The sequence below is a fragment of the Acipenser ruthenus genome, chromosome 20 (assembly GCF_902713425.1).
Source record: "Acipenser ruthenus chromosome 20, fAciRut3.2 maternal haplotype, whole genome shotgun sequence".
Lineage (NCBI taxonomy): Eukaryota > Metazoa > Chordata > Actinopteri > Acipenseriformes > Acipenseridae > Acipenser > Acipenser ruthenus.
This window is the reverse complement of record NC_081208.1, coordinates 13,546,973-13,570,683: the sequence shown is the minus strand read 5'-3', so window position 1 is coordinate 13,570,683 and position 23,711 is coordinate 13,546,973. Positions and strand designations below refer to the sequence as shown.

Here is a 23,711-nt window from a genome sequence, read left to right as displayed (position 1 = left end):
GGGGGGTTCTACTTCGCAGTCTTGCACCAGGGCCCAGTAATCCCTAGCGTCAGCACTGCTGCCAGGTTCCCTTTACCCAAACAGCAGAGTGTCTGTATTATAGAGTGCAATCCAGTGAACGCATACTGTGAATCGAGTTAACTTTTTTATTGCTGTCAATACACAGTAGCTGTGCACTAGACAGTGCTGCTCCTACTACTATAAAGACACTGGCACCCTGTTCCACTGGCACATCCCGGCCCTCGCAGTGCTGGTGATTTTTCCACTGGCTGTTTGTCGAGTCGAGTGAGAACCATACCGTGAAGCTTTGACCTCACAACACATCTGAATGTGCCTGAGAGCCGAGCGGGGGGAAGCGCATGGTTTTTGCCGGTACATTGCGTACTGTAGTTACAGGAAACGCACACAGCATGGTTCATGAGACATTAGCTGTAGTACTGTAGGCGCAGTGACGACGGGTTGAATAACTCTTACTTAGTGTTCCGCATTTCCGGTTTATTCCGAATTTTACCGGAAAATTACAGGATTTGTTTACTATAATACAGGCTCCCCTTACAGGGATACTTCAAAAGATACAAAATCACAGAGGGGCACATCTCATAAAATTGAATCTCAGGCCCTGAAAAAAAAAGAAAAAGTAATTCTTCTTAAAAAATATATATATATATATATGTTGTTTTTTGTAGCGTCCCCTTTCAGAAATAATCTAAAAAAAAAAAAAAAAAAAAAAAAAAATGTGTTGTTGATTTTGAGTTGTTCAGTATACAGGAAGACAATATAGCCACTGAGTTTCAAATAGCCGCTGTAGCTCTCGTAGGTTCTTCCTGTGTTAGCTTCATGCTGGTCTCCCTTCATTCTGCTATAATCTTACAACAATTTTGACTTCAGTAGTGCTACATTTAGAAATACCTAAAGAAACTTCATCATTTCAATGATTTCCTGCTCAACTAAATTAAACAGTTTGCTGGAATGAGGATACAAGTTTTCTGTTTCTGGTTTATGTACTGAACTGCACTGGAGAAATGGTCTCAGTTTAATTGATTTTAAAAAATGATATGAAAAGAAAATGTATATACAGGGTTCGCACAGCGCCTTGAAAACCTTGAAAGTGGCAAATTCACGGCTGTGAAAGTACTAGTTTTTGTAGGTGCTTGAAGTGCTTGAATTTTAGAGTCGGATATATTTATCGTGGAAACTAATGTTTTAGCACATACGTGATTCTTGTAACTTTTTAAGTTGTTTTTCTCTTGTTGAACTGTAACTTGATTGAGACCATAGGCACATGTCTCCTCCACTTTGTCTGCTCAGTGCACACACTGTTATTCATAAATAAATAAATTAAATCAAATACCCCCCCCCCCCCCAATAAAACGCCCCCTACCCCAGTGGTTCTCAAAGTTTTTGGACCTCGCCCCCTTCTCTTGTCTGTGGTACTCGACGCCCCCCCCCATGTTTGTTTGTTTTTCATTAAAAACTGGTCGTTGTTCTTTATTTAAATGAATGTTCAGCTTTCATATTGAAGCTTGTTGTGTACTACTCATTCAATCAAACCAAGAAGGAATTTGCATCATTTAAGACGTTTATCAAGTCAAGTAAGCTTATTTGTGTATATGTTACACTCATAGTCAGCATTCGGTCAATCTCTGGTAAATAAAAAAAAAAATCATTTCGCAATTTGAGCTTTACAAATGATCAAAGAACGAAATGAAAGATTATTTCGATCTTTGAACAAATCATTTTTGCTCAAATTGCGAAATGGAAAATATCAAACAAGCAAAGAGCGAAACAGAGAGGAAGAAAAGATTATTTTGGTCTTTGAGCAAATTATGTTCTTCAAATTTGAGTAAAACGATATAATCAAATTACGAGATGTGCTTTAAGCAAACGCACAGTTCCCAAACGGATTTGTAAGATGCTGCTCAACTTGCGAACAGCAAATTGCGGGGTGTTAAAAAAGTGAAATACAAACTTTTTAATACAATATTTTTTATTTATTGAATGAACATAAAATCAGTCAATTCTATTCATAAGATACACGTCATTGATTCATTATTTATGTATTAATTATTTATGACGTTAACCAATTGAGGCCGTGGTTTCATTTGCAAGGGGGCCATGGGAAGCAATTTAGGAGGATAGTGTGACCTCAAACATTAAACTTCAAGCGAGTTTGAAATAACGTTCGTAATTGTTGCCCTGTTATTTAGAAAATACAGTTTTGGAAGAAAAAAAGAGCACAATTAAAAATTGATTGTTTTATTTGTATTATAAGACTACCTTATACACAGTATTTAAACTGCAAAGTCAAATGTAAACCCACGTTTGTCTAATCATTGTTTAAGTGAAAGAAAGAAAACTATGCTTAAACGTTTAATATTCTCATAAATCAGCAATAAAACTCTTATTTGAGATGACAACATTTTCAAAAGAACCCATGTTGAGATCTCCACTGGGTTACTGTCTTATTTGAAAACATGTTTTAATTGTTTAGAAAATAGCATGCTGGTAAAATTAAAGTAGTTTCAAATTAGATGCATAAAGAAAGTATAATGAGAGCTGATTTCCATTACACGAGAGTAGATGTTAAAACTCCATGCTGATTTTAACTCGGCTTTCACCAAGATAAGCACCAACTAAGACGTAGCTTTACAGTAAACTAATGTGATCCATATGTGTCTCCATCCATTTGCGCTTCCTTCCATATGATGATGTAGATATCCTTCTGTCTGGTATTGATGGCTGAAGTGTAATGCTGGCTCCAGGGATCAGCCTATTGCTCTCTAGCGCATCAGCACACACAACGGCTGCGATGCTGGCTCTGGGGATCAACCACAGTGCGGTCTCCCCAGCACATCAGCATGACAACCATCTGGATTGAGCTAAGTAGGGTACATCTCTGGGGTCTTCAAGTGGGCACCTTATATCCTTGGTGTTTCGTCGACTAGCCCAAGACACCTCAAGAGGACTCAACGGTGTTTCTGGCGTCCCAGCATCACCCCCCTCCATCCCCCACTCAACTCAGCCCAGCTTACTTACCTGTACTTCAGCTTTCCTTTCTATTGTGCTTGAGATCCCCAGCCAGAATCTTTCCGTCTCAACCACAGCCAATTGCTGCTCCTCTCTGCTGCTTCAGATAAGTTCTTCACTGTGTGACGCAACTCTTGGCCACTGAATCCGATGTCTCTGAGAAACCGAGTTGTAGAGTGTGCCACAAATCCTCGACAACTCACCTCCACTGGGTAAACCCGGACTCTCCATCCTCGCTGTTCCGCTTCAGTGGCTAGTTGAGCATACCGCAGTTTCTTCCTCTCATACGCCTCATCTACAACATCCTCCCATGGCACTGTTAACTCTACCAGGTGAACAAGGCGTGCTGATCCAGACCAAAAGACAATATCTGGTTGAAGGTTAGTGGTGGCAATCTCAGGTGAAAAAATAAGCTGTTGACCAACATCTGCCAGCATTTTCCAGTCAAACTGCCTGAAACGTTTGCACAATGTAAATCGTCAATAGGTAAATTAATAGGCTAAGCGCTTCTTTTGGTTGCCTTGCGGCGCTGTCTCCACCGTCTAATCAGCATACGATGCCATGCATAATATGAGGGTCGCTATGTTGGGCTAAGTTAATACTTAGCCCAACATAGTGGGGAAGCTATAAAAAAGACCAACAAGATGCTCAGATATATTGTGAAAAGTGTTGAATTTAAATCAAGGGAAGTAATGTTAAACTTTATAATGCATTAGTAAGACCTCATCTAGAATATTGTGTTCAGTTGTGGTCACCTCGTACTAAAAGGATATTGCTGCTTTAGAAAGAGTGGAAAGAAGAGCGATCGGCTAAAATAATTGAATCAATTCAGTCTTGAACAAAGAAGACTACACAGTGATCTGATTCAAGCATTCAAAATTCTAAAAGGTATTGACAATGTCGACCCACGGGACTTTTTCGACCTGAAAAAAGAAACAAGGACCAGGGGTCACAAATGGAGATTAGATAAAGGGGCATTCAGAATAGAAAATAAGAGGCACTTTTTTACACAGAGAATTGTGAGGGTCTGGAACCCAGTAATGTTGTTGAAGCCGACACCCTGGGATCCTTCAAGAAGCTGCTTGATGAGATTTTGGGATCACAAGCTACTAATAACCAAACGAGCAAGATGGGCTGAATGGCCTCCTCTCGTTTGTAAACTTTCTTATGTTCCTAATACATTTCATGCGAACGGTACCTTTTCACAGCTACAATTTGACATTTCACATTGCTAGTGACCTTTTTTTTTTTTTTTAAACACTCATTTTTTTTTTTCTTACAGAAATGCACGCTCCACCGGACCCAGCTCCAGTGAGAAAACACGGCAGTAAGTACATTTTTGGTTTCCTTAGTATCAGTGCTATTTTTAGTTCTGTTTAGATTTCATGTGGTTGTTTAATTTAAGTGCTAGTGAGGACGCACAGACAGCCTTTCTCACATTTCCCTCCCCCTCGGAACTCGGAATCAGGGACTCAAGATAATAAATCTGCAGTAATATTTTGTTTTCCTGCACGATAACGTACAACAGACCTATATGGTTGTAGGGCTAAAACCCAACGAGTAATTCTCGCATTAGATTCTCTTGTGTTGCTCAACCATTGAAGGGCTCTATGGTCAGTCTCTGACAAACTCCTGTCCCAACAAGTAATACTTCAGTGTCCAATGCCCACTTGATGGCTAAGCATTCCTTCTCCACGGTAGGGCTGTATTCTGATCACAGTGCAAATGTGAGGCATAAAAAGAGGCATTAAAAAAAAAAACTGCGCTGAAAAGGTATTCTGAAGACATGTCTTGCGTCATTATAGAGCGCCTGCCCGATCGCCACAGGTCGGCATAAATTTCAGGGCGTAGTATCATTTACATATTCACCGAAGCGATTCTGATGACAGTGGAGTCCCATATAGACAATTGAGCACTGTGTTAAGACCCGCTGAAACCAGGTTTATTTAATGGTGCAGTCAGGAACTTTAACAATTGAACACACTATAAAAAGCAAAGCAAAGTGCTAAGTAGAAACTGCATGCATTTGGACTGACACAGAAAGAGGAATTCAAAGAAAGAAAAGTTAAAAAAAGCCGTTGTTAGACAATTACTATTTTAAAAAAATACTCCAAAGCGGTCAACTTTCATGTTTACTGTGCGTCTGCACTGGTTTTTCTGTGACCTGTACTATACAGTTGGAGGTGGGACAAAGTCAGTGTTGCATTGTTATTTTGATTTAGGTTGCTAAACTCTAGTTTTCAGCATTGGAGGTAAAATACAAAAAATGGATGACAAAGCAAAAAAAAGCTAAGTATATTTTGTCTGAGATTCATGTCAAGAAATTTCCCAAAGCTTGCAGATGGAGATATTTAGCTTTAGAATCACACATTAAAAGGAAAGAATACTAAAGAGGCTGCTAAAAAATGTAAAACAAATAACAGCTTTCAGAAAACAAACTTGAAAGTCAGCGCAGACAAAAAGTATTCCTGACGGTTGTATCCAAGTTAAATCAGCACTACAGGTACGCTCTAGCACAGCCACCTCGCTTCAACAACCTGCTGCTTACTTTTTAAACACAGCTACAATTTGACCCAAATAGCACGTTTTATTTCTTTTGAATTCATGACTAATGAAATAAATTCCTGGATGGGACAAACACCATGAAATTAATAACAATGAGCGTGCTACATATGTAGCCTTTATTAAAGAATGTCAGATACCCTTGAGGGTAACCGAGTTTTGGGACTGTTTCTAATCGATTTCCACATCTGATAACTTGGCAAAGTGTTGCCTTACACTGCCAACCAATTCAGTAGCTGCAGAACCTGCAGTCTCAATGTATGGGCAAGTCTTCACAACACAGAGACTGAGAATGTCGGCAGCAACTACTGGGGGAGGTTATATGCTTGCCTTTAAGAAGTGACAGCACTCGATTAGTAAGGAAGTAAGTACCACTATTTTTAGGATTTTACCCATATAAGCAAATAGTGTTATCCTACGTTACCTGCTCTTAGTCGAACCCACTCTTACATGTAATTTACTGTATTCTGTTTTTTGCTGTCATTTGATTTTGATCTTTTGCTACTGATTTTATTGTGCTTTACAACTGCTCTTATCTGTCATGTGTAATCTGTATACTGAAATGTGATACTGAATTCCCAATAGACCACATACAGACCATAAGATAAAATCATAATTCTTTATTGCAGAAACCAGTTAATTGATCTATAAAACACCATAAGAAGTTAGTTACTATAAAACAGCGATGGAACATTCACACATTCTTTTAATTAAAACTCGACACCTAAAGTGAATAAGTGCACATAATTCACTAACCTATAGCCCCCACCAAGAAAAATAAATAGTTTCACCAGTCCCAATACACCCTCCCAGTCCACTGTCACTCCCAATCCGCTGCAAATCTTGGCTCCCTTAGCCGCAATAGCAATCTGTAGTGTGCTTGCTGATTCACTCCAAGCTCCCAGCGCTCTCTCCGGTCCAGCAACTTGGAATGTCCTGAACTCCGGATCCTCCAGCACTGCACATCACAGGTGGTGTGCTCGGCCTGCTTCTCTTACTGCTGGTCGCTCGGCTCCCTTGAGACGCACTGCCTCTACCTGAAAAGGGAGGGATACACGGCACCAAGTTATCCCCTCTCTGTCTACCCCTACTGTCCTGTTAGGTGATTTCAACATCCATCTCTCCAACCCCAGCCACTCTGCTGGATTCCTCCCACTCCTTCGACTTCTGTCTTTCTCCATCCCCTCCTACCCACAAAGCTGGCCGTCAACTGGACCTCACCTTCTCCAGGGCCTGCTGCCCCTCCAACCTCTCTGTCACCCCCCTGGACCTCTCTGATCACTATTTCTCTGTCTCACCCCCCTCTCCCTGCTCTTCCTACCCCCACTGTCACCTCTCGCCGTAACCTCCGCTCTCTCTCCCCCTCTGTCCTTGCCTCCACTGCTCTCTCTCACCTCCCTCCTATCGACTCCTTTTCACAACTCTCCGTAGACTCTGCTACCTCCACCCTCTTCTCCTCCCTCGACTCCCTCTGTCCCCTCACCTCCCGACCTGCTCGCACCTCCCCTCCCCATCCCTGGCTCTCTTCTGCGCTCCGCAAGAATCACACTGCGATCTGCTGAAAAGAAATGGAAGAGAACCAAACTCCCTGCTGCCCTAGACCTTTACCGCACTCTCCTCCTTCTCCTCTACTCTCTCCTCTGCTAAATGTACTTATTTCCAAGCCTCCACCAACAACCCACGTAAACTATTCTCTACCTTCTCCTCCCTCCTAAACCCTCCCCCCTTCCTCCTCTATCTCCCCTGATGACTTTGCCTCCTTCTCTTCTGAAATCTCAGATATCCGTAAACTCTTTAACACCTCTCCCTCCCCAGCACCCCCTCCTGCTCCAACCCCTACACCCACTACATCCCCTACTAACTCACCCTCCTTCTCCACCTTCTTGCCCCTCTCAGACTCTGACCTCTCCTCCCTGCTCCAGGGTCACAAACCCACCACGTGTGCCCTGGACCCCCTCCCCACTCACCTCTTTCAAGCTGCTCTACTTCCCTTCATCTCCTCCCTTCTCAACACCTCTCTACTTTCTGGTCTCTTTCCCTCTGCCTTCAAAAAAGCCTCTATCACTCCCCTCCTCAAAAAACCTACCCTCGACCCCACCTCCCTCCAGAGCTACTGTCCTGTCTCCCGCCTTCCCTTCCTCTCCAAAACCCTCGAGCGGACTGTACACCGCCAGCTCTCTGCTTTCCTGTCCAACCACTCTCTGCTCGACCCTCTCCAATCTGGCTTCCGCTCTGCTCACTCCACTGAAACCGCCCTCCTGTCTGTCACCAACTCACTTAAGTCTGCCCGAGCTGCCTCTCTCTCCTCAGTCCTAATTCTCCTCGACCTCTCTGCTGCCTTTGACACTGTTGATCACTCTATTCTACTGTCATCTCTCGCTGACCTGGGGATCTCTGGCACTGCTCTGGCCTGGTTCTCCTCCTACCTCTCCAACCGCACTTACCAGGTGACCTGGCGTGGAGCAACCTCCACACCTCACCCTCTCTTAACAGGAATCCCCCAAGGGTCAGTCTTGGGTCCTCTCCTGTTCTCTCTCTACACCCGCTCCCTGGGCCCCCTCATTGCATCCTATGGTTTCTCATACCATTTCTATGCTGATGATGCTCAGATTTTCCTCTCCTTCCCCACCTCTGACTCCACCATCTCCTCCCGTATCTCTACCTGTCTGCTATTTCCTCCTGGATGCACTCGCATCACCTCAAACTCAACCTCTCTAAATCTGACCTCCTTTTCTTTCCCTCCTCCTCCCCCTCCTCTGATCTCTCTATCTCTGTTCCTCTGGAATTACCACACTCTCTCCCTCTTCCTCAGCTAAGAACCTCGGAGTCACCCTGGACCCCTGCCTCTCTTATTCCCAGCACATCTCCACTCTGGCACGCACTTGCCGATTCTTCCTGAGCAGTGTGGAGTAGTGGTTAGGGCTCTGGACTCTTGACCAGAGGGTCGTGTGTTCAATCCCAGGTGGGGGGACACTGCTGTTGTACCCTTGAGCAAGGTACTTTACCTAGATTGCTCCAGTTAAAAAAAAAAAAAACTCTATAAATAGGTAATTATATGTAAAAAAAAATAATGTGATATCTTGTAACAATTGTAAGTCGCCCTGGATAAGGGCGTCTGCTAATAAATAAATAATAATAACTATCACTGTCACTGTTATCTGCTGTAATATTGAATTGTGTTTTGTCACACTTGTACTTGCTTGAACCAAAGTCATTGTATTTATCTTGCTCTTATTGTATTACTTGTACTGTAACACTTGAAATGTATTTACTTACGATTGTTAGTCGCCCTGGATAAGGGCGTCTGCTAAGAAATAAATAATAATAATAATATTAATATGTAGTTACTTGGTCACAGTCACTGTCAGTTTTTAAATTGCTCCAAATCTACAGCTAATGCCCTTTATGCATGTGCTTTCCCGCACTTCCTGCCCTGTGGCTACTGATACTTAACAGCACATTAACCCAGCCTTGAGGTGTGGCGATGCCTCCAGGTCCCCCGATGGGGTTGCCCAGGGCCGTGTCCACTTCCTTTTGTCCCAGCGGCACGTCCAGAGGGATAGCTAGGGCAAAAGAGCACACCACATGCAAGGCACAGTTAATACAGCAGCAATTATCCTTTTCAGCACAGCAACACTTTGTAACGAAATTGGCCTAATAAAGTTCGGGCGCCAGGAAAGTATATATAAACTTCCCAATAAAACGCAACTCGTTACTCGGACCTTGTAGCAAAACCAAGTTTCTACCAACGCGACCCTACAATGTAAAAATTGCAACTGACTCTTGATAACTTAAGCATAGGGTTTTAAATAAACACCCATTAACATTTATTCCATAACCAGTACTGTCACTCATTTTGGTTTTACACCACACATTTAAGAGCATTCATCCTTGACACCTTTAGTACTCAATTAGTTCCCAATCACTGAAACCATAACTATTAAGAAACATACAATAGTATATTTCTCAATTTACATGGTCTCCGCATTATCCTAAACATAGCACAAGCAATTAAACTGAATAGCCAATAAGATTTTTTTATAGTTAAATGGTAATTCCATTACTCATATTGAGCCCTCCTAACGGATTAACTATGGTTATTCCTCGGATGCAGTTCTTTACACCCAGCAAACATTAACAAACCATCTATATCACATATTGAGAAAATGGCAATTCAGTTTAACTGATTCATATGCAAAGAACCAATTTTATACCATTAATACAACCAACATTCATAAATTATTCATATCACAGGCTGTGCAAATAGCAATTCAGTTTAACTGATTCATATGCAAAGAAACTATCAATATCACAGGTTGTACAAGTATCAATTCAGTTTAACTGATTTATACAAAGAATCAATTTTATACCCTTAATACAACAAACATTCATAAACTATTCATATCACAAGTTTATCCGGCTAGTAATACAGCAGTATAAAAACTCCAGGTTTCAGTCTCGCTAATAATAGAGTAATATGCAGAAAACTCCAGGTTTATCCGGTTAGTAATACAGCAGTATAAAACTCCAGGTTTCAGTCTCGTTAATTTAAATCAATATGGATTGTTCTCCACGCATTAAATAACCATTGGTGAATTCAAAATTGCAAACCGTGTCGGCGTCTTCACTGGTCCTGCAAGTTTCAAATCACTCGCCACTTTATTCCTCAATAGTTGACTTGACATCATTCCTGTCCTAACGAGTTTCCCCATATACAAAACATCCGTGGTGTCAAAGCTTTAATTCATATATTAATTAACGGTAAGCTTAGACACCAAAAAAAACAAACAAAAAAAAAAACTATTACAACTTATTGCCATACTGCATTCTCTCATTCTCTCTCTGCGTCAACTATTACGTCACTTCCTACAATCACCCTCTCTCTTCCTCCACCTGACGTCTTTATACAATTTTAAAATGATTGACAGCCAAAGAGGCTAGTGCTGAATTCAATACGGCACAACTTGTTTGCTCACAATTGACAGTGAAAGCAGTATACTCCCCTGGTCACCCAGCCCTTTGCTCTGCTGGGTCAATCTGTCTGTCTCTGCAATGCTGGTGCTCTGCCAGTTTCTTGGTCCTCCACTAACGCAGTGCTCAACGATTGCAGACAATAACACTGTTCAATGTGCAACTAGCAATACTTAAGAACATAAATCCCAGTCCTGTAATATAGGTTCCAAGGTTTCCCAATGCCTTCTTACAATTTCTCCTACCTCTGTGTCACCCTTCTGTACACTTTTGATATTTCACAGTCACAGTCCTAATTACATAGGTGTTGCTTACTCACTCAGTTCATGCACCAAAAGTTTAGGTTGGCGTGTTGGCGTGTTGGCGTGTTGGCCAGGCAGCTGGAAGTCTGCATTTCCTGGTTCTCCCTCATGGTTAGCAAGTCCTGTCCTTTTATAGTACCATTCTAATCAGGCACCCAATTCTTAAGGGGGAAACGCCCTCCTGCACTGCTCTTAAAAGGGCAACGCACCCCTACACTTCCTAAAAAAAATGACAGACTTTTTTTTTTTAGCCAGCATTATTTAAAAAATAAAAATAAAATCTACATCTAGCATTCACATGAATGCACTGCTTTCTAATCTGTGCTCATTCTACTGCTTGTGTTTATTGGACTTCAAAAAAAAAAAACCTAATCTGGCTGTCCCAGTCTTTTTGCTCGGCATAAAAGTAGCGCAGTGCATTGAATATTCCTAACTCTGTTTGAATAACAAAATAAAATAAAATAAAATAAAATAAATAAATACATTTAAAAAAATAACCCACAGTTTTAGTACTTTTCATTTTCAACAATATATGTGCTACAGTCTTGCCAGGGGTATAAGAATACAGTATACCATTATTTCAATTATTTCAGTACGTTTTTGGAGAGGTTAGCTACATATAGTAACAGAAGTTAATGTGAAACAAAAAGAGGCTACATTTGTAGCTTGACTTGTGAACTGTTCCGATCGATTTCAGCTTGATTTCAGTTATTATATGGGTTTATTCAGCTTTAATATCTCACAAGACTATATGCCAAAACTAAATTCTATTAACACTACTTCTGGAGATAATGTGTACAGTCTGTTCTTGACGCCGTCATATTTAACAAAAATGCTATAAATCCTACCGACTGTGTGGTAAGTAACATCCTGTACTCTCCAATCATTTTTTAATTTTTCAGATTGCTTCCCACCCACCTCGTCTTCATATTCCGGTGTTTTTTTCATCGAGCGAAGTTGGCGATCAGTGAATGTAATAAATTGTGTTAGAAATGGATAGATTTGCTACATGAGGTAACGGTTGCGGGACCAGCACTAGTATTTACATTTACTGGATCCGAGGATGATCCAAGCTCCAGTGCATTATTATTCAGGAGGTTTTGTCAAACAAAACAAAAATAAATCCACCAGAATTGAGACGGCATTTATCTACAAATCATTCAGAATGTGAAAAAATAAACAATTTTAAACAAAAGAAACAGGAACCTTGCCATCAGCAACATTCAATGTGCAAAATGACAACATTCCTTGTTGACCTGGGGTGTGCTTTCACGCTATGAGCAGGTCGTCTGCTTGTGTGTTTTCGCAATGCGGTCACTGGACCTAGCGGTCATGGGTCCACTGAAGTGAAGTCCAGTGAACCGGTAGTAGATTATAAAGTCATGTATATTGTTAAATTTATCTGAATTTAACAATAAAAAGTTGTCCGACATCCATCGCTTAATATCAGCGAGGCAGGTAGTCAGGATATTTAGTATCACCTGGTTTTAGAGACAAATGCAGTTGAGTATCAGCAAGCATAACAATGAAAATTGACCTCATGTCTACGCACCATATCGCCCAAGGGCAGCATGTATAGGGAAAGCAAAATTGGTCAGAGAACAGAACCCTGGGTGACGCCACATGTAACTTCAGATAGAAAGGAAGAATCTCCCTCAATTTTAAATATTGTAGCTTATTTGAAAGACAGGATTTCAACCAGGACAGTACACTACCTGACAATCCTACAAGACTTAAAATGTTTAATCAGAATAGGAGGATCAATAGTGTCAAATGCTGCACTTGGATCTAAAAGAATAAGAACCGAGGGGGAGCCCGTATCTGACGACAAGAGCACATCATTTACCACTCTAATAAGAGCAGTTTCAATGCTATGATCCGGGCGGAAACCTGACTGAAATTTCTCATAAATATCATGTACTGCTAGGAAGGCATTAAGTTGGTTAGCTACCACTCTCTCGAAAACTTTAGATAGAAAGGGGAGGTTAGAAATAGGCTTAAAGTTGTGAAGGTTGCGATTTTGGGATCCAGAGGAGGTTTTTTAAGCAATGATTGTACTACAGCAACCTTGAAGGAGTTAGGAACAGTACCAGATGAAAGCGAGCTATTAATAATATTTAAAACGGTATTATTAATCCTAGAAAAACTTCTTTAAGCAGTTTAGAAGGAATGGGGTCTAAAGCACATGTAGTTGATGTTGTCTTACTAACTAAGTCAATTCAATCTAGCTGATTAATTAAGATAAGATTCAAAGGTTTGGTCTGGTGTAGCAGGACCCAGAGAAGTGGTTTTGTCAGTGTTGTAGGACGGCTTGTTTAAATTGTCTGCACTATTAGATATCTGATTTCTTATATCAAGGATTTTTTTATTAAAGTGGGTGTGGCAGGATGGACGTAGTGGTGACGTCAGGCCAGTTGCAGGAACAAAAACAAACAAAGAAAGGCGCAGCGTGCGTTGTTTATTTTTGTACAACAAAAAAAAAAGGTTTTAACAGAAAACACTGTTCACCGAGCGAAATAAAATATTTAAAGAAATTAATCACAAACACAAAATACAAACAATACAGTACACACTGCAATCAAACGTTTTCTGTAGCTCTCAATGAGACTTCTGCACCTGTTAACAGGTAGTTTGGCCCACTCTTCCTGAGCAAACTGCTCCAGCTGTCTCAGATTTGATGGGTGCCTTCTCCAGACTGCAAGTTTCAGCTCTTTCCATAGATGTTCGATAGGATTCAGATCAGGACTCATAGAAGGCCACTTCAGAATAGTCCAATGTTTTGTTCTTATCCATTCTTGGGTGCTTTTAGCTGTGTGTTTTGGGTCATTATCCTGTTGGAGAACCCATGACCTGTGACTGAGACAGAGCTTTCTGACACTGGGCAATACGTTTCACTCCAGAATGCCTTGATAGTCTTGAGATTTCATTGTGCCCTTGTGGCAATGTGCCCCGCCCCTGTGTGCATTTGTGTGTTATATGTTGTATGTTGCGTGTGGTATGTTAAATGTTGGTGTATTGTAGTTGGTACATGGGATATAAATGGGTGTGTGCAGCACGAGTATTTAAATTGTATAATTATATTTAGGCACGGGATTGCACTATCACTTCACGTGCATTTAAAGTATAGTATATGAACACAGGGTTGCACAGAATTAATTCACGTGCTGGGATTCAAGTGAATAATTAATTAGTAATTGAATCCCAGCACAACAGTATATATAGATGCACGTTTGACTCACTCGGGGTTGGGTGTTCGAGAGTGGAGAACGGGAGAGAGAGAGAGGAGTTAAAATAAATAAGAACGTAAATATAAGTGTTGTACTCACCATGTTTGTTTGTCTCTCCGTGCACCGTTTGTTAAGTGTTAGTGCGTTTTGTTTGTCTGTTTTATTTTGGCGTAAAGTGCCGTGTCCTGTTTTGTGTTCTGTTTAAACCTTTTACTTTGTTAATAAACGCTGAGTGCTACCATTTGCACTCAGCTTCTCATCACCACCGTCTGTCTGTGTATTCCTTTCTGGTCTGACGCCACCCACTCCAGCCATCTTTGTGACACGTGGTGTCAGAACCGGGACGATAGCGCCTCCAGACTCAGGCCAGAAAGGGTAAAAAAAAAAGGATAGCTGGAGAGACGACTGCAGTGAGCTGGAGGATCTTCTCGGGTGCTTGGAGGACCAAGGCCTTGCTTGTGGAGTATACGGGCACACAGTGGTTGTCTGCCCTTTCCAAGAGGAGGAGAAACCAGCTCAAGGGAGGAAGGTAGGGAGAAGGAAAAGAACGGGGAAAGGAAAGCTGCAACAGCAACCACAACACCAGCCGGAGGAACAGCAGCCCGGGTGTTACTGCTGCGCTGAGCCTGGGCATTCCAACACCAACTGCCCCTGGTACCCCCTCGGACAGCTACCCCAACTATGCCCCATCTGTGGAGGTGAGCACTACGTGGCCCCCTGCCCTGTCCATCAGGAGATGGAGGAGCAGGGGTCGCCTCAGTCTCCACCACCAGCAGGGGGAGGTAGACTGCTGCTCCCACCGCCCCAACCACAACTGCAACAGTGGCCAGAGGAGCCAGAGAACCTGTTCCCCTGGTGCACCTGGTGCGGAAAGGTGGATCACCGCTGGAGGGACTGCTCCGAGGTGCCACCGAGCTGGTGCGGGCAATGTGAGGAAGGGGGACACGACTGGTCGGGATGCCCCTATGCCAACTCGCCAGTACCTGAGTGGGAGGAGCCTGAGTGTCCACAGCCCAAGCCGGAGGAGCCTGAGCGTCCACAGCCCAAGCGGGAGGAGCCTGAGTGTCCACAGCCCAAGCAGGAGGAGCCTGAGCGTCCGCAGCCCAAGCGGGAGGAGCCTGAGCGTCCACAGCCCAAGCGGGAGGAGCCTGAGCGTCCACAGCCCAAGTGGGAGGAGCCAGAGCGTCCACAGCCCAAGCGGGAGGAGCCTGAGTGTCCACAGCCCAAGCGGGAGGAGCCCGAACGTCCTACGCCTGAGTGGGAGGAGCCCGAACGTCCTACGCCTGAGTGGGAGGAGCCCAAACGTCCTACGCCTGAGTGGGGGGAGCCCGAACGTCCACAGCCCAAGAGGGGGGAGTCGGTGCGTCCACAGCCCAAAAGGGAGGAGTCGGTGCGTCCACAGCCCAAAAGGGAGGAGTCGGTGCGTCTACAGCCCAAAAGGGAGGAGTCGGTGCGTCCACAGCCCTAAGACCCAAGCTGCCAGCAGAGGGAGAATGCCTGCTGGTTCCACCTCCACCAGCAGAGGAAGAATGCCTGCTGTCCCCATGTCCACCAGCAGAGGAAGAATGCCTGCTGTCCCCGTGTCCACCAGCAGAGTGTGAATGTCTGCTGGTATCACTTTCCCCACCGTCACCACCCGGAGGAGAGGAGCAGGAGCTGCCTCTGCCTCCATCACCTACGCCTGCAAGGGAGGGAGACCCGCACCAGTCCCCTGCAACAGTAGGAGACTACACGCTGCTCCCACCTCCATCGCCAGGAGACTACACGCTGCTCCCACCTCTACTGCTTCCACCACTAGGAGCAGGGCAGCAGGAGCTGCCTCTGCCTCTGCCATCTCCACCACTTCCTCCACTAGGAGCAGAGCAGCAGGAGCTGCCTCTGCCTTCGCCACCGCCCGGAGCAGAGGAGCAGGAGTTGCCTCTGCCTCCGCCACTTGCAGGAGCAGAGCAGCAGGAGCTGCCTCTGCCTCCACCACGGCCCGGAGCAGAGGAGCAGGAGCTGCCTCTGTCTCCGCCACTTTCAGGAGCAGAGGAGCAGGAGCTGCCTCTGCCTCCGCCACTACCAGGAGCAGAGGAGCAGGAGCTGACTCTGCCTCCGTCACCTCCAGGAGCAGAGGAGCAGGAGCTGCCTCTGCCTCCGCCACTGCCAGGAGCAGAGGAGCAGGAGCTGCCTCTGCCTCTGCCACCTCCAGGAGCAGAGGAGCAGGAGCTGCCTCTGCCTCCGCCTCCACCACCACCAGGAGCAGAGGAGCAGGAGCTGCCTCTGACTCCGCCACTTGCAGGAGCAGAGGAGCAGGAGCTGCCTCTATCTCCACCACCACCAGGAGCAGAGCAGCAGGAGCTGCCTCTGCCTCCACCACGGCCCGGAGCAGAGGAGCAGGAGCTGCCTCTACCTCCGCCACCGCCCGGAGCAGAGGAACAGGAGCTGCCTCTGCCTCCGCCACCACCAGGAGCAGAGGAGCAGGAGCTGCCTCTGCCTCCGCCACTGCCCGGAGCAGAGGAGCAGGAGCTTCCCCTGCCTCCGCCACTGCCAGGAGCAGAACAGCAGGAGCTGTCTCTGCTTCCCGCACCTCCACCACAGGGAGTACGGTGGCCGGAGCTCCAGAAAGGGGAGCTACCGGCTACAAAGACAGGGGGAGAGGTCAGGAGACCACTTTCCCCAGCAGCAGTTTCGCTGCAGGAGTTCTTGTGGCCGGAGCCCCACAGGAGGGAGCTACCGGCTACGAAGAAAGGGGGAGAGGTCAGGAGACCAGCATCCCCGCAGCAATTTCGCTGCAGGAGTGGACCAGCATGCTGTCAGCCGTGCCACTACCGTCAGGGGTGCTGACAGCATTGCCAGCCATGGGCCCACTGAAGCCTCCCTTCCCAGCCCGAGACTTTGTCCTGGACTGCTGGATTTTTAAGGGGGGAGGTGGCCGTTGAGGCCATGTGTGCTGCGCACAAGGGGGGTATATGTGGCAATGTGCCCCGCCCCTGTGTGCATTTGTGTGTTATATGTTGTATGTTGTGTGTGGTATGTTAAATGTTGGTGTATTGTAGTTGGTACACGGGATATAAATGGGTGTGTGCAGCACGAGTATTTAAATTGTATAATTATATTTAGGCACGGGATTGCACATCACTTCACGTGCATTTAAAGTATAGTATGTGAGCACGGGGTTGCACAGAATTAATTCACGTGCTGGGATTCAAGTGAATAATTAATTAGTAATTGAATCCCAGCACAACAGTATATATAGATGCACGTTTGACTCACTCGGGGTTGGGTGTTCGAGAGTGGAGAACGGGAGAGAGAGAGAGGAGTTAAAATAAATAAGAACGTAAATATAAGTGTTGTACTCACCATGTTTGTTTGTCTCTCCGTGCACCGTTTGTTAAGTGTTAGTGCGTTTTGTTTGTCTGTTTTATTTTGGCGTAAAGTGCCGTGTCCTGTTTTGTGTTCTGTTCAAACCTTTTACTTTGTTAATAAATGCTGAGTGCTACCATTTGCACTCAACACCACCGTCTGTCTGTGTGTTTCTCTCTCTGGTCTGAGTTCCTCCCTGCAGCCAGCCTGTCACAGCCCTGCACAGATTCAAGGCACCCTGTGCCAGGCGCAGCAAAGCAGCCCCAAAACATAACCGAGCCTCCTCCATGTTTCACTGTAGGTATGGTGTTCTTTTCTTTGAAAGCTTCATTTTTTCGTTTGTGAACATAGAGCTGATGTGACTTGCCAAAAAGCTCCAGTTTTGACTCATCTGTCCAAAGGACATTCTCCCAGAAGGATTGTGGCTTGTCAATATGCATTTTAGCAAATTCCAGTCTGGCTTTTTTATGTTTTTCTTTCAAAAGTGGAGTCCTCCTGGGTCTTCTTCCATGGAGCCCACTTTCGCTCAAAAAGCGAAGGATGGTGCGATCAGAAACTGAAGTACCTTCACCTTGGAGTTCAGCTTGTATCTCTTTGGCAGTTATCCTTGGTTCTTTTTCTACCATTCGCACTATCCTTCTGTTCAATCTGGGGTCGATTTTCCTCTTGATTTTCCATTTTCTGCGCCCAGGGAGGTTGGCTACAGTTCCATGGACCTTAAACTTCTTAATAATATTTGCAACTGTTGTCACAGGAACATCAGGCTCATTGGAGATGGTCTTGTAGCCTTTACCTTTACCATGCTTGTCTATTATTTTCTTTCTGATCTCCTCAGACAACTCTCTCCTTTGCTTTCTCTGGTCCATGTTCAGTGTGGTGCACACAATGATACCAAACAGCACAGTGACTACTTTTCTCCATTTAAAAAGGCTGAATGACTGATTACAAGATTGGAGACATGTGTGATACTAATTGAAGAAACTAATTAGTTTGAAATATCACTATAATCCAATTATTTATTATCTTTTCTAAGGGGTACCAACAAATGTGTCCAGGCCATTTTAGAATATCTTTGTAGAATAAGCAATAATTCATCTCTTTTCACAGCTTCTTTGCTTTATTCTATGACATACCAAAGGCATGCAAGTATACATGATAAAATAGCTTTTAATTTCATCACTTTTCAGGAGGAATGAAGCATTATTTCAATGAGCTGTAAGGGTACCAACAAATTTGAACACGTCTGTATATATATATATATACAATAAAATCACAAGTAAACAATAACACATAAATACAATAAATAAATCATAATACACAAATACAAAATAACACAGGGGCGGAGGGGGAGACCCTGTTCTAAAAATAAACAAACACATGTACAGGGCTCCTCACACTGTTACAGTGGGTTATAAAATAATCCCTGCTTGCTGGCGACAGTGCACACAAGGAGGGCTCCTTCTGCTGGTTTGTTAACTTAGCTATTGTTGTAAAAAGAAATTGAGGATTATCTTTATTTGTTTCTATAAGATTTGAGTAATAGGCTGATGTAGCTGAAGACAGAGCAGCCTTATGTTTCAAGAGTAAGAAGATCTGCAATTTGGTGTCTTTCCATCTACGTTCTAGTTTCCGACATGTATATTTAAGAGCATCTTTTAAAAAACACTTTCTTATTTTTGATAGGTGCTACAGTATCAAAGATATTGCTTAGGATGATGTTATAATTATCTACTAACACTTACTGAATGGGAGCTTGAGTAGGCAAGACATTACCACCTCAAACAAAAGTGAAACCGCCTTTATAAGCATAATTCGTAACTCAGGTACGTTTTTTTCCACAATACAGTGTCATAACATTTCATGGGAATGGTACCTTTTTACATGAAATGTTAACATGACCTTTTTTTAAAAAAAAAAACCACTAATTTGTTTTTTTCTTTTTTCTTACAGAAAGGCACGCTCCACCGGACCCAGTTCCAGCGAGAAAACACGGCAGTAAGTACATTTTTGGTTTCCCTTTGTATCAATGCTGTTTGTAGTTTAGATTTCATGTGGTTGTTTAATTTAGGTGCTAGTGAGAAAGCACAGACAGCCTTTCTCACATTTCCCTCCCCCTCTGGGAACTCGGAATCAGGGACTCAAGATAATAAAGCTGCAGTAACGTTTTGTTTCCCTGCACGATAACATATAACAAACCTTTGTAGGGCTAAAACCCAACGAGAATCCATTAGAATTAGAATCTCTCGTGTTGCTCAACCATTGAAGGGCTCTATGGTCAGTCTCTGACAAACTCCCATCACTTCAGTGTCCAATGCCCACTTGATTGTCTATCTACAGTTTAAACTATCAGGAATAGATAAGGAATATTTTACCAATCCAGTACAATAATGTTTATGTTAACTTGTTGAAGGGCTCCGGTCTCTTAAACCCCAGAAGTGAAAGAGCTGATATAGGCCTGTGGCAAAGTGGTTAGCTGTGTGAAGGTACAGGTGATCAATAAACAGACAGAACAATTGTAATCCAGGTGCAATGTTGTTTAATGGTTTTTCAAATCCATTGGCCTGATGGCAAAACAACAGTAAATAATAACAATGATAATGAAGCAATACAGCAATGTGTATTGCCTATTTGTAATCCGCGGGTTGGCCCTGAAATAATAACAGTCCCGTTTTTAGTTCACCCACACGTAACACAAACACAAACACCAGTCCACAGTGTGTGCTCTAGTGCTCGTGCTGAATACAGTTTTTTAGTGTTAAACAAAAGTGCAGTGCTGTTGATCCGGGTTTAATGCTGGCCTTTGGCAACAGCTCCAGATCCTGTTAGAAGTTCAAATAATTACAAACAGTGTTATTAACGACAAACAAAAAAAATACAAAACACTCACATTTCACAGCACAGGTTCTCCTTCAGGTCCTTTAATATAACCATTCACAAAGGAACAGATCACATCTCTACGTCCCCTTTTTATAATGTCACCCATGACTTTTTTTTTTTGCGTGTGATAGGTGAATAAAATATGTTGAACTCTGCCATTCTATTCATTTTGAGGTCTGATAAACCCATACGCATGGCTATATATTGATGGACATTACATAAGCTTTGGAATACCATATTCCTTCTCAAAAATGTATTTTAATATTAACCTTTAATAAAGGCAAACGCCTGCATTAATGAACTTTCATGTATCTATTTCAGTGCAATGTAGTTTCTTCATCAATAAAGAAATACGTTTAAAAAAAAAGAATTTGATTTCTGTTTCTTCATAAAAAATAATGTTTTCTGGGGAGAATAAAAAAGAAGACAAACAGTAGACTTTAGACGACTGACCAAACAAACAAAAAACACTCATGGTTAGTTTTCACTCGGGTCCTTTTGGTCAATATCATAACCATTACAAAGAACAGATTGCACGGATACATCCCCTATTTATACCGTTGACCTTGACCCCTTGGTTAACTAGCTCATCCACTCCTCCAATCCGCAGATGCCACGCCGTTAACCTTCCGGGTCAATGGTTTAGTGTACCGTAGCTCCGCCTCCTTTCTAGAAGGCCGACTTCCACCAAACCCTAGGAATAAATTGTCGGGCCAACTAGTCCAAGGTACTCTGTTCCCTTTACACAGGGCTCTCACAGGTCAGGGGGGAGATCTAACACCAAGAATCATTCGATCTCTGTTACAGTCATGCAAACGATACAGTGCCGAGAAAAAGTTTGTGAACCCCTTAGGATTTTCACATATTTCCGGTCCGGACTTTGACTAGGCCATTCTAAAACGCAGAATTTCTTCTTCTGCAGCCATTCTTTTGTAAATGTGCTTGTATGTTTAGGATCATTGTCTTGCTGCATGACCCACTTTCGGTTCAGCTTCAGCTCAAGGACGGGTGGCCTGACATTCTCCTCTAGAATCTTCTGGTACAATGCAGAATTCATGGTTGTGTCACTGATGGCAAGCCGTCCAGGTCCTGAGGCAGTAAAGCAGCCCCCAACCATCACACTCCCACCACATGCTTGACGGTTGGGATGAGGTTCTTGTGTTCAAACACAGTGTTTGGTTTTCGCCAAGCATAACGTTTCTCATTGTGGCCAAAAAGTGACTCGTCTGTCCAGAAAACATTGTTCCAGAAGTCTTGTGGATCATCTATGTGCTCTTTGGCGAACTTCAGACGGGCAGCAATGTTTTTTTTAGAGAGCAGTGGTTTCCTTCCATGAACACCCTTCTTGTTCAGTCTTTTTCTGATAGTTGGGTCATGAACACTCACATTAGCCAAGGCGAGAGTGGTCTGCAGATCCTTGGATGTTACTCTGGGGTTCTTTGTGACTTCCTTGATGATTTTCCGGTTTGTTCTTGGAGAGATTTGGTAGGACAACCGCTCCTGGGTAGAGTGACTGTGGTCTTGAACTTTCTCCATTTGTAGACAGTGGATTAGTGGAGCCCCAAATACTTAGAAATGGTTTTGTAATCCTTTCTAGACTGATGAGCATCAATAACTGTTTTTTCTGAGGTGTGTTTCCACACACCTGTATGGTGATGACCAAACTCACAAAGTTTCTGATCTTTATATAGGGTGGGGCCTCCCAAACTCACCCCTGAAATGATTTCCATTACATGAGAGTAGATGTTAACGCTTCATGCTGATGTGAACTTGGCTCTCGCCAAGATAAGCACCAACTAAGACGTAGCTTCACAGTAAACTAATGTGATCCATATGTGTCTCCATCCATTTGCACTTCCTTCCATATGATGATGTAGATATCCTTCTGTCTGGTGTTGATGGCTGAAGTGTAATGCTGGCTCCAGGGATCAGCTTATTGCCTCCCTAGCGCATCAGCACACACAACGGCTGCAATGCTGGCTCTGGGGAGCAACCACAGTGCGGTCTCCCCAGCGCATCAGCATGAGAACCGTCTGGATTGAGCTAAGTAGGGTACATCTCTGGGGTCTTCAAGTGGGCACCTTCCATCCTCGGTGTTTCGTTGACTAGCCCACGACACCTCAAGAGGGCTCGACGGTGATTCTGGCGTCCCAGCATCACCCTCCTCCGTCCCCCACTCAGCTCAGCCCAGCTTACTTACCTGTACATCAGCTTTCCTTTCTATTGTGCTTGAGATCCCCAGCCAGAATCTTTCTGTCTCAACCACAGCCAGTTGCTGCACCTCTCTGCTGCTTCAGATAAGTTCTTCACTGTGCGACGCAACTCTTGGCCACCGAATCCGACATCTCTGAGAAACCGGTTTGTAGAGTGTGCCACGAATCCTCGACAACCCACCTCCACTGGGTAAACCCGGACACTCCATCCTCGCTGTTCCGCTTCAGTGGCTAGTTGAGCATACCGCAGTTTCTTCCTCTCATATGCCTCATCTACAGCATCTTCCCATGGCACTGTTAACTCTACCAGGTGAACAAGATGTGCTGATCCAGACCACAAGACAATATCTGGTCGAAGGTTAGTGGTGGCAATCTCAGGTGGAAAAATAAGCTGTTGTTCAACATCTGCCAGCATTTTCCAGTCTCTAGCAGCTTCCAGTTGTCCTGGGCGAGGATTGGTTTTAACACCTTTTCTTGGTGGTTGCTCTCTTGGGCGGAGGAATGTCTTTTGTGTGTAATGTTTTGATGGAACAGGTGGCAAATTATTGGTCATGTTACGCTTGTCTTTCAATGCTAAGGCCAAACATCGCAGCACCTGGTCATGGTGCCAAGTAAACCGTCCTTGGTTAAGAGCCACCTTACATCCTGTCAAAATGTGCCTTAATGTTGCAGGTGATGAACACAAAGGACATGAGGGATCCTCTCCTACCCAGAGGTTTAGGTTCTGTGGTGATGGGAGAACATCATATGTTGACCTGATGAGGAAACTGATCCTGCTCTGTTCCCTTGACCATAGGTCTTGCCAGCCAAACTTGTGTTGTTCCACACTCTCCCATCTCATCCATTCTCCCTGCCTGGCCTGGGAAATGGCCTTTATGCACCTCATCCCCTCCTCCTGCTTTTGCACCTCGTTGACTTCCAGCTTCCTCCATTGAGCTGGGGCTGCCTTGTGCCATGTAGGAGGAGCTGAACTGAGACCCATACCCCCTCTTCCATGCTGAACTTGCCCCATGATATCACCAATTCGAAGGGCAGCCTTTGCACCCTCCACAGCTTTCTTTGCCGCCCACTTTCTTCCAGTTTTCAACAAAGGTGCTGCCTCCCTTATGCATTTGTCACGTGACTCTACTGATGTCATTTCCAGTCTGACCTTGGCGCACTTAAACTCCTGGGTTAGAGCGGAGACT

The 23,711-nt window shown here is 44.0% G+C and overlaps 1 protein-coding gene and 1 long non-coding RNA gene across 4 annotated transcripts in view; one reads left to right on the top strand and one right to left on the bottom strand.

The window, feature by feature from the left end:
• The window catches only part of LOC117425377 (C-type lectin domain family 4 member E-like), a 136,548-nt gene that overhangs the window by 68,130 nt on the left and 44,707 nt on the right, over positions 1-23,711 (top strand). The window contains exons 3-4 of one of the 3 annotated variants that reach the window (XM_058993523.1): positions 4,310-4,354; positions 19,385-19,429. The exons of 1 other annotated variant lie outside the window; for it this stretch is intronic. In XM_058993523.1, coding sequence (XP_058849506.1) covers positions 4,310-4,354; positions 19,385-19,429 — 90 coding nt within the window. The remainder of the gene's footprint in view (positions 1-4,309; positions 4,355-19,384; positions 19,430-23,711) is intronic. One more of the 3 variants, XM_058993524.1, reaches the window with a different exon arrangement.
• LOC131698878 (uncharacterized) lies at positions 6,195-11,015 on the bottom strand. Its single transcript, XR_009307882.1, has 3 exons — positions 10,880-11,015; positions 9,044-9,152; positions 6,195-6,626 (listed from the first exon to the last, which is right to left on the bottom strand). It is a non-coding gene; the product is annotated as an uncharacterized LOC131698878 (long non-coding RNA).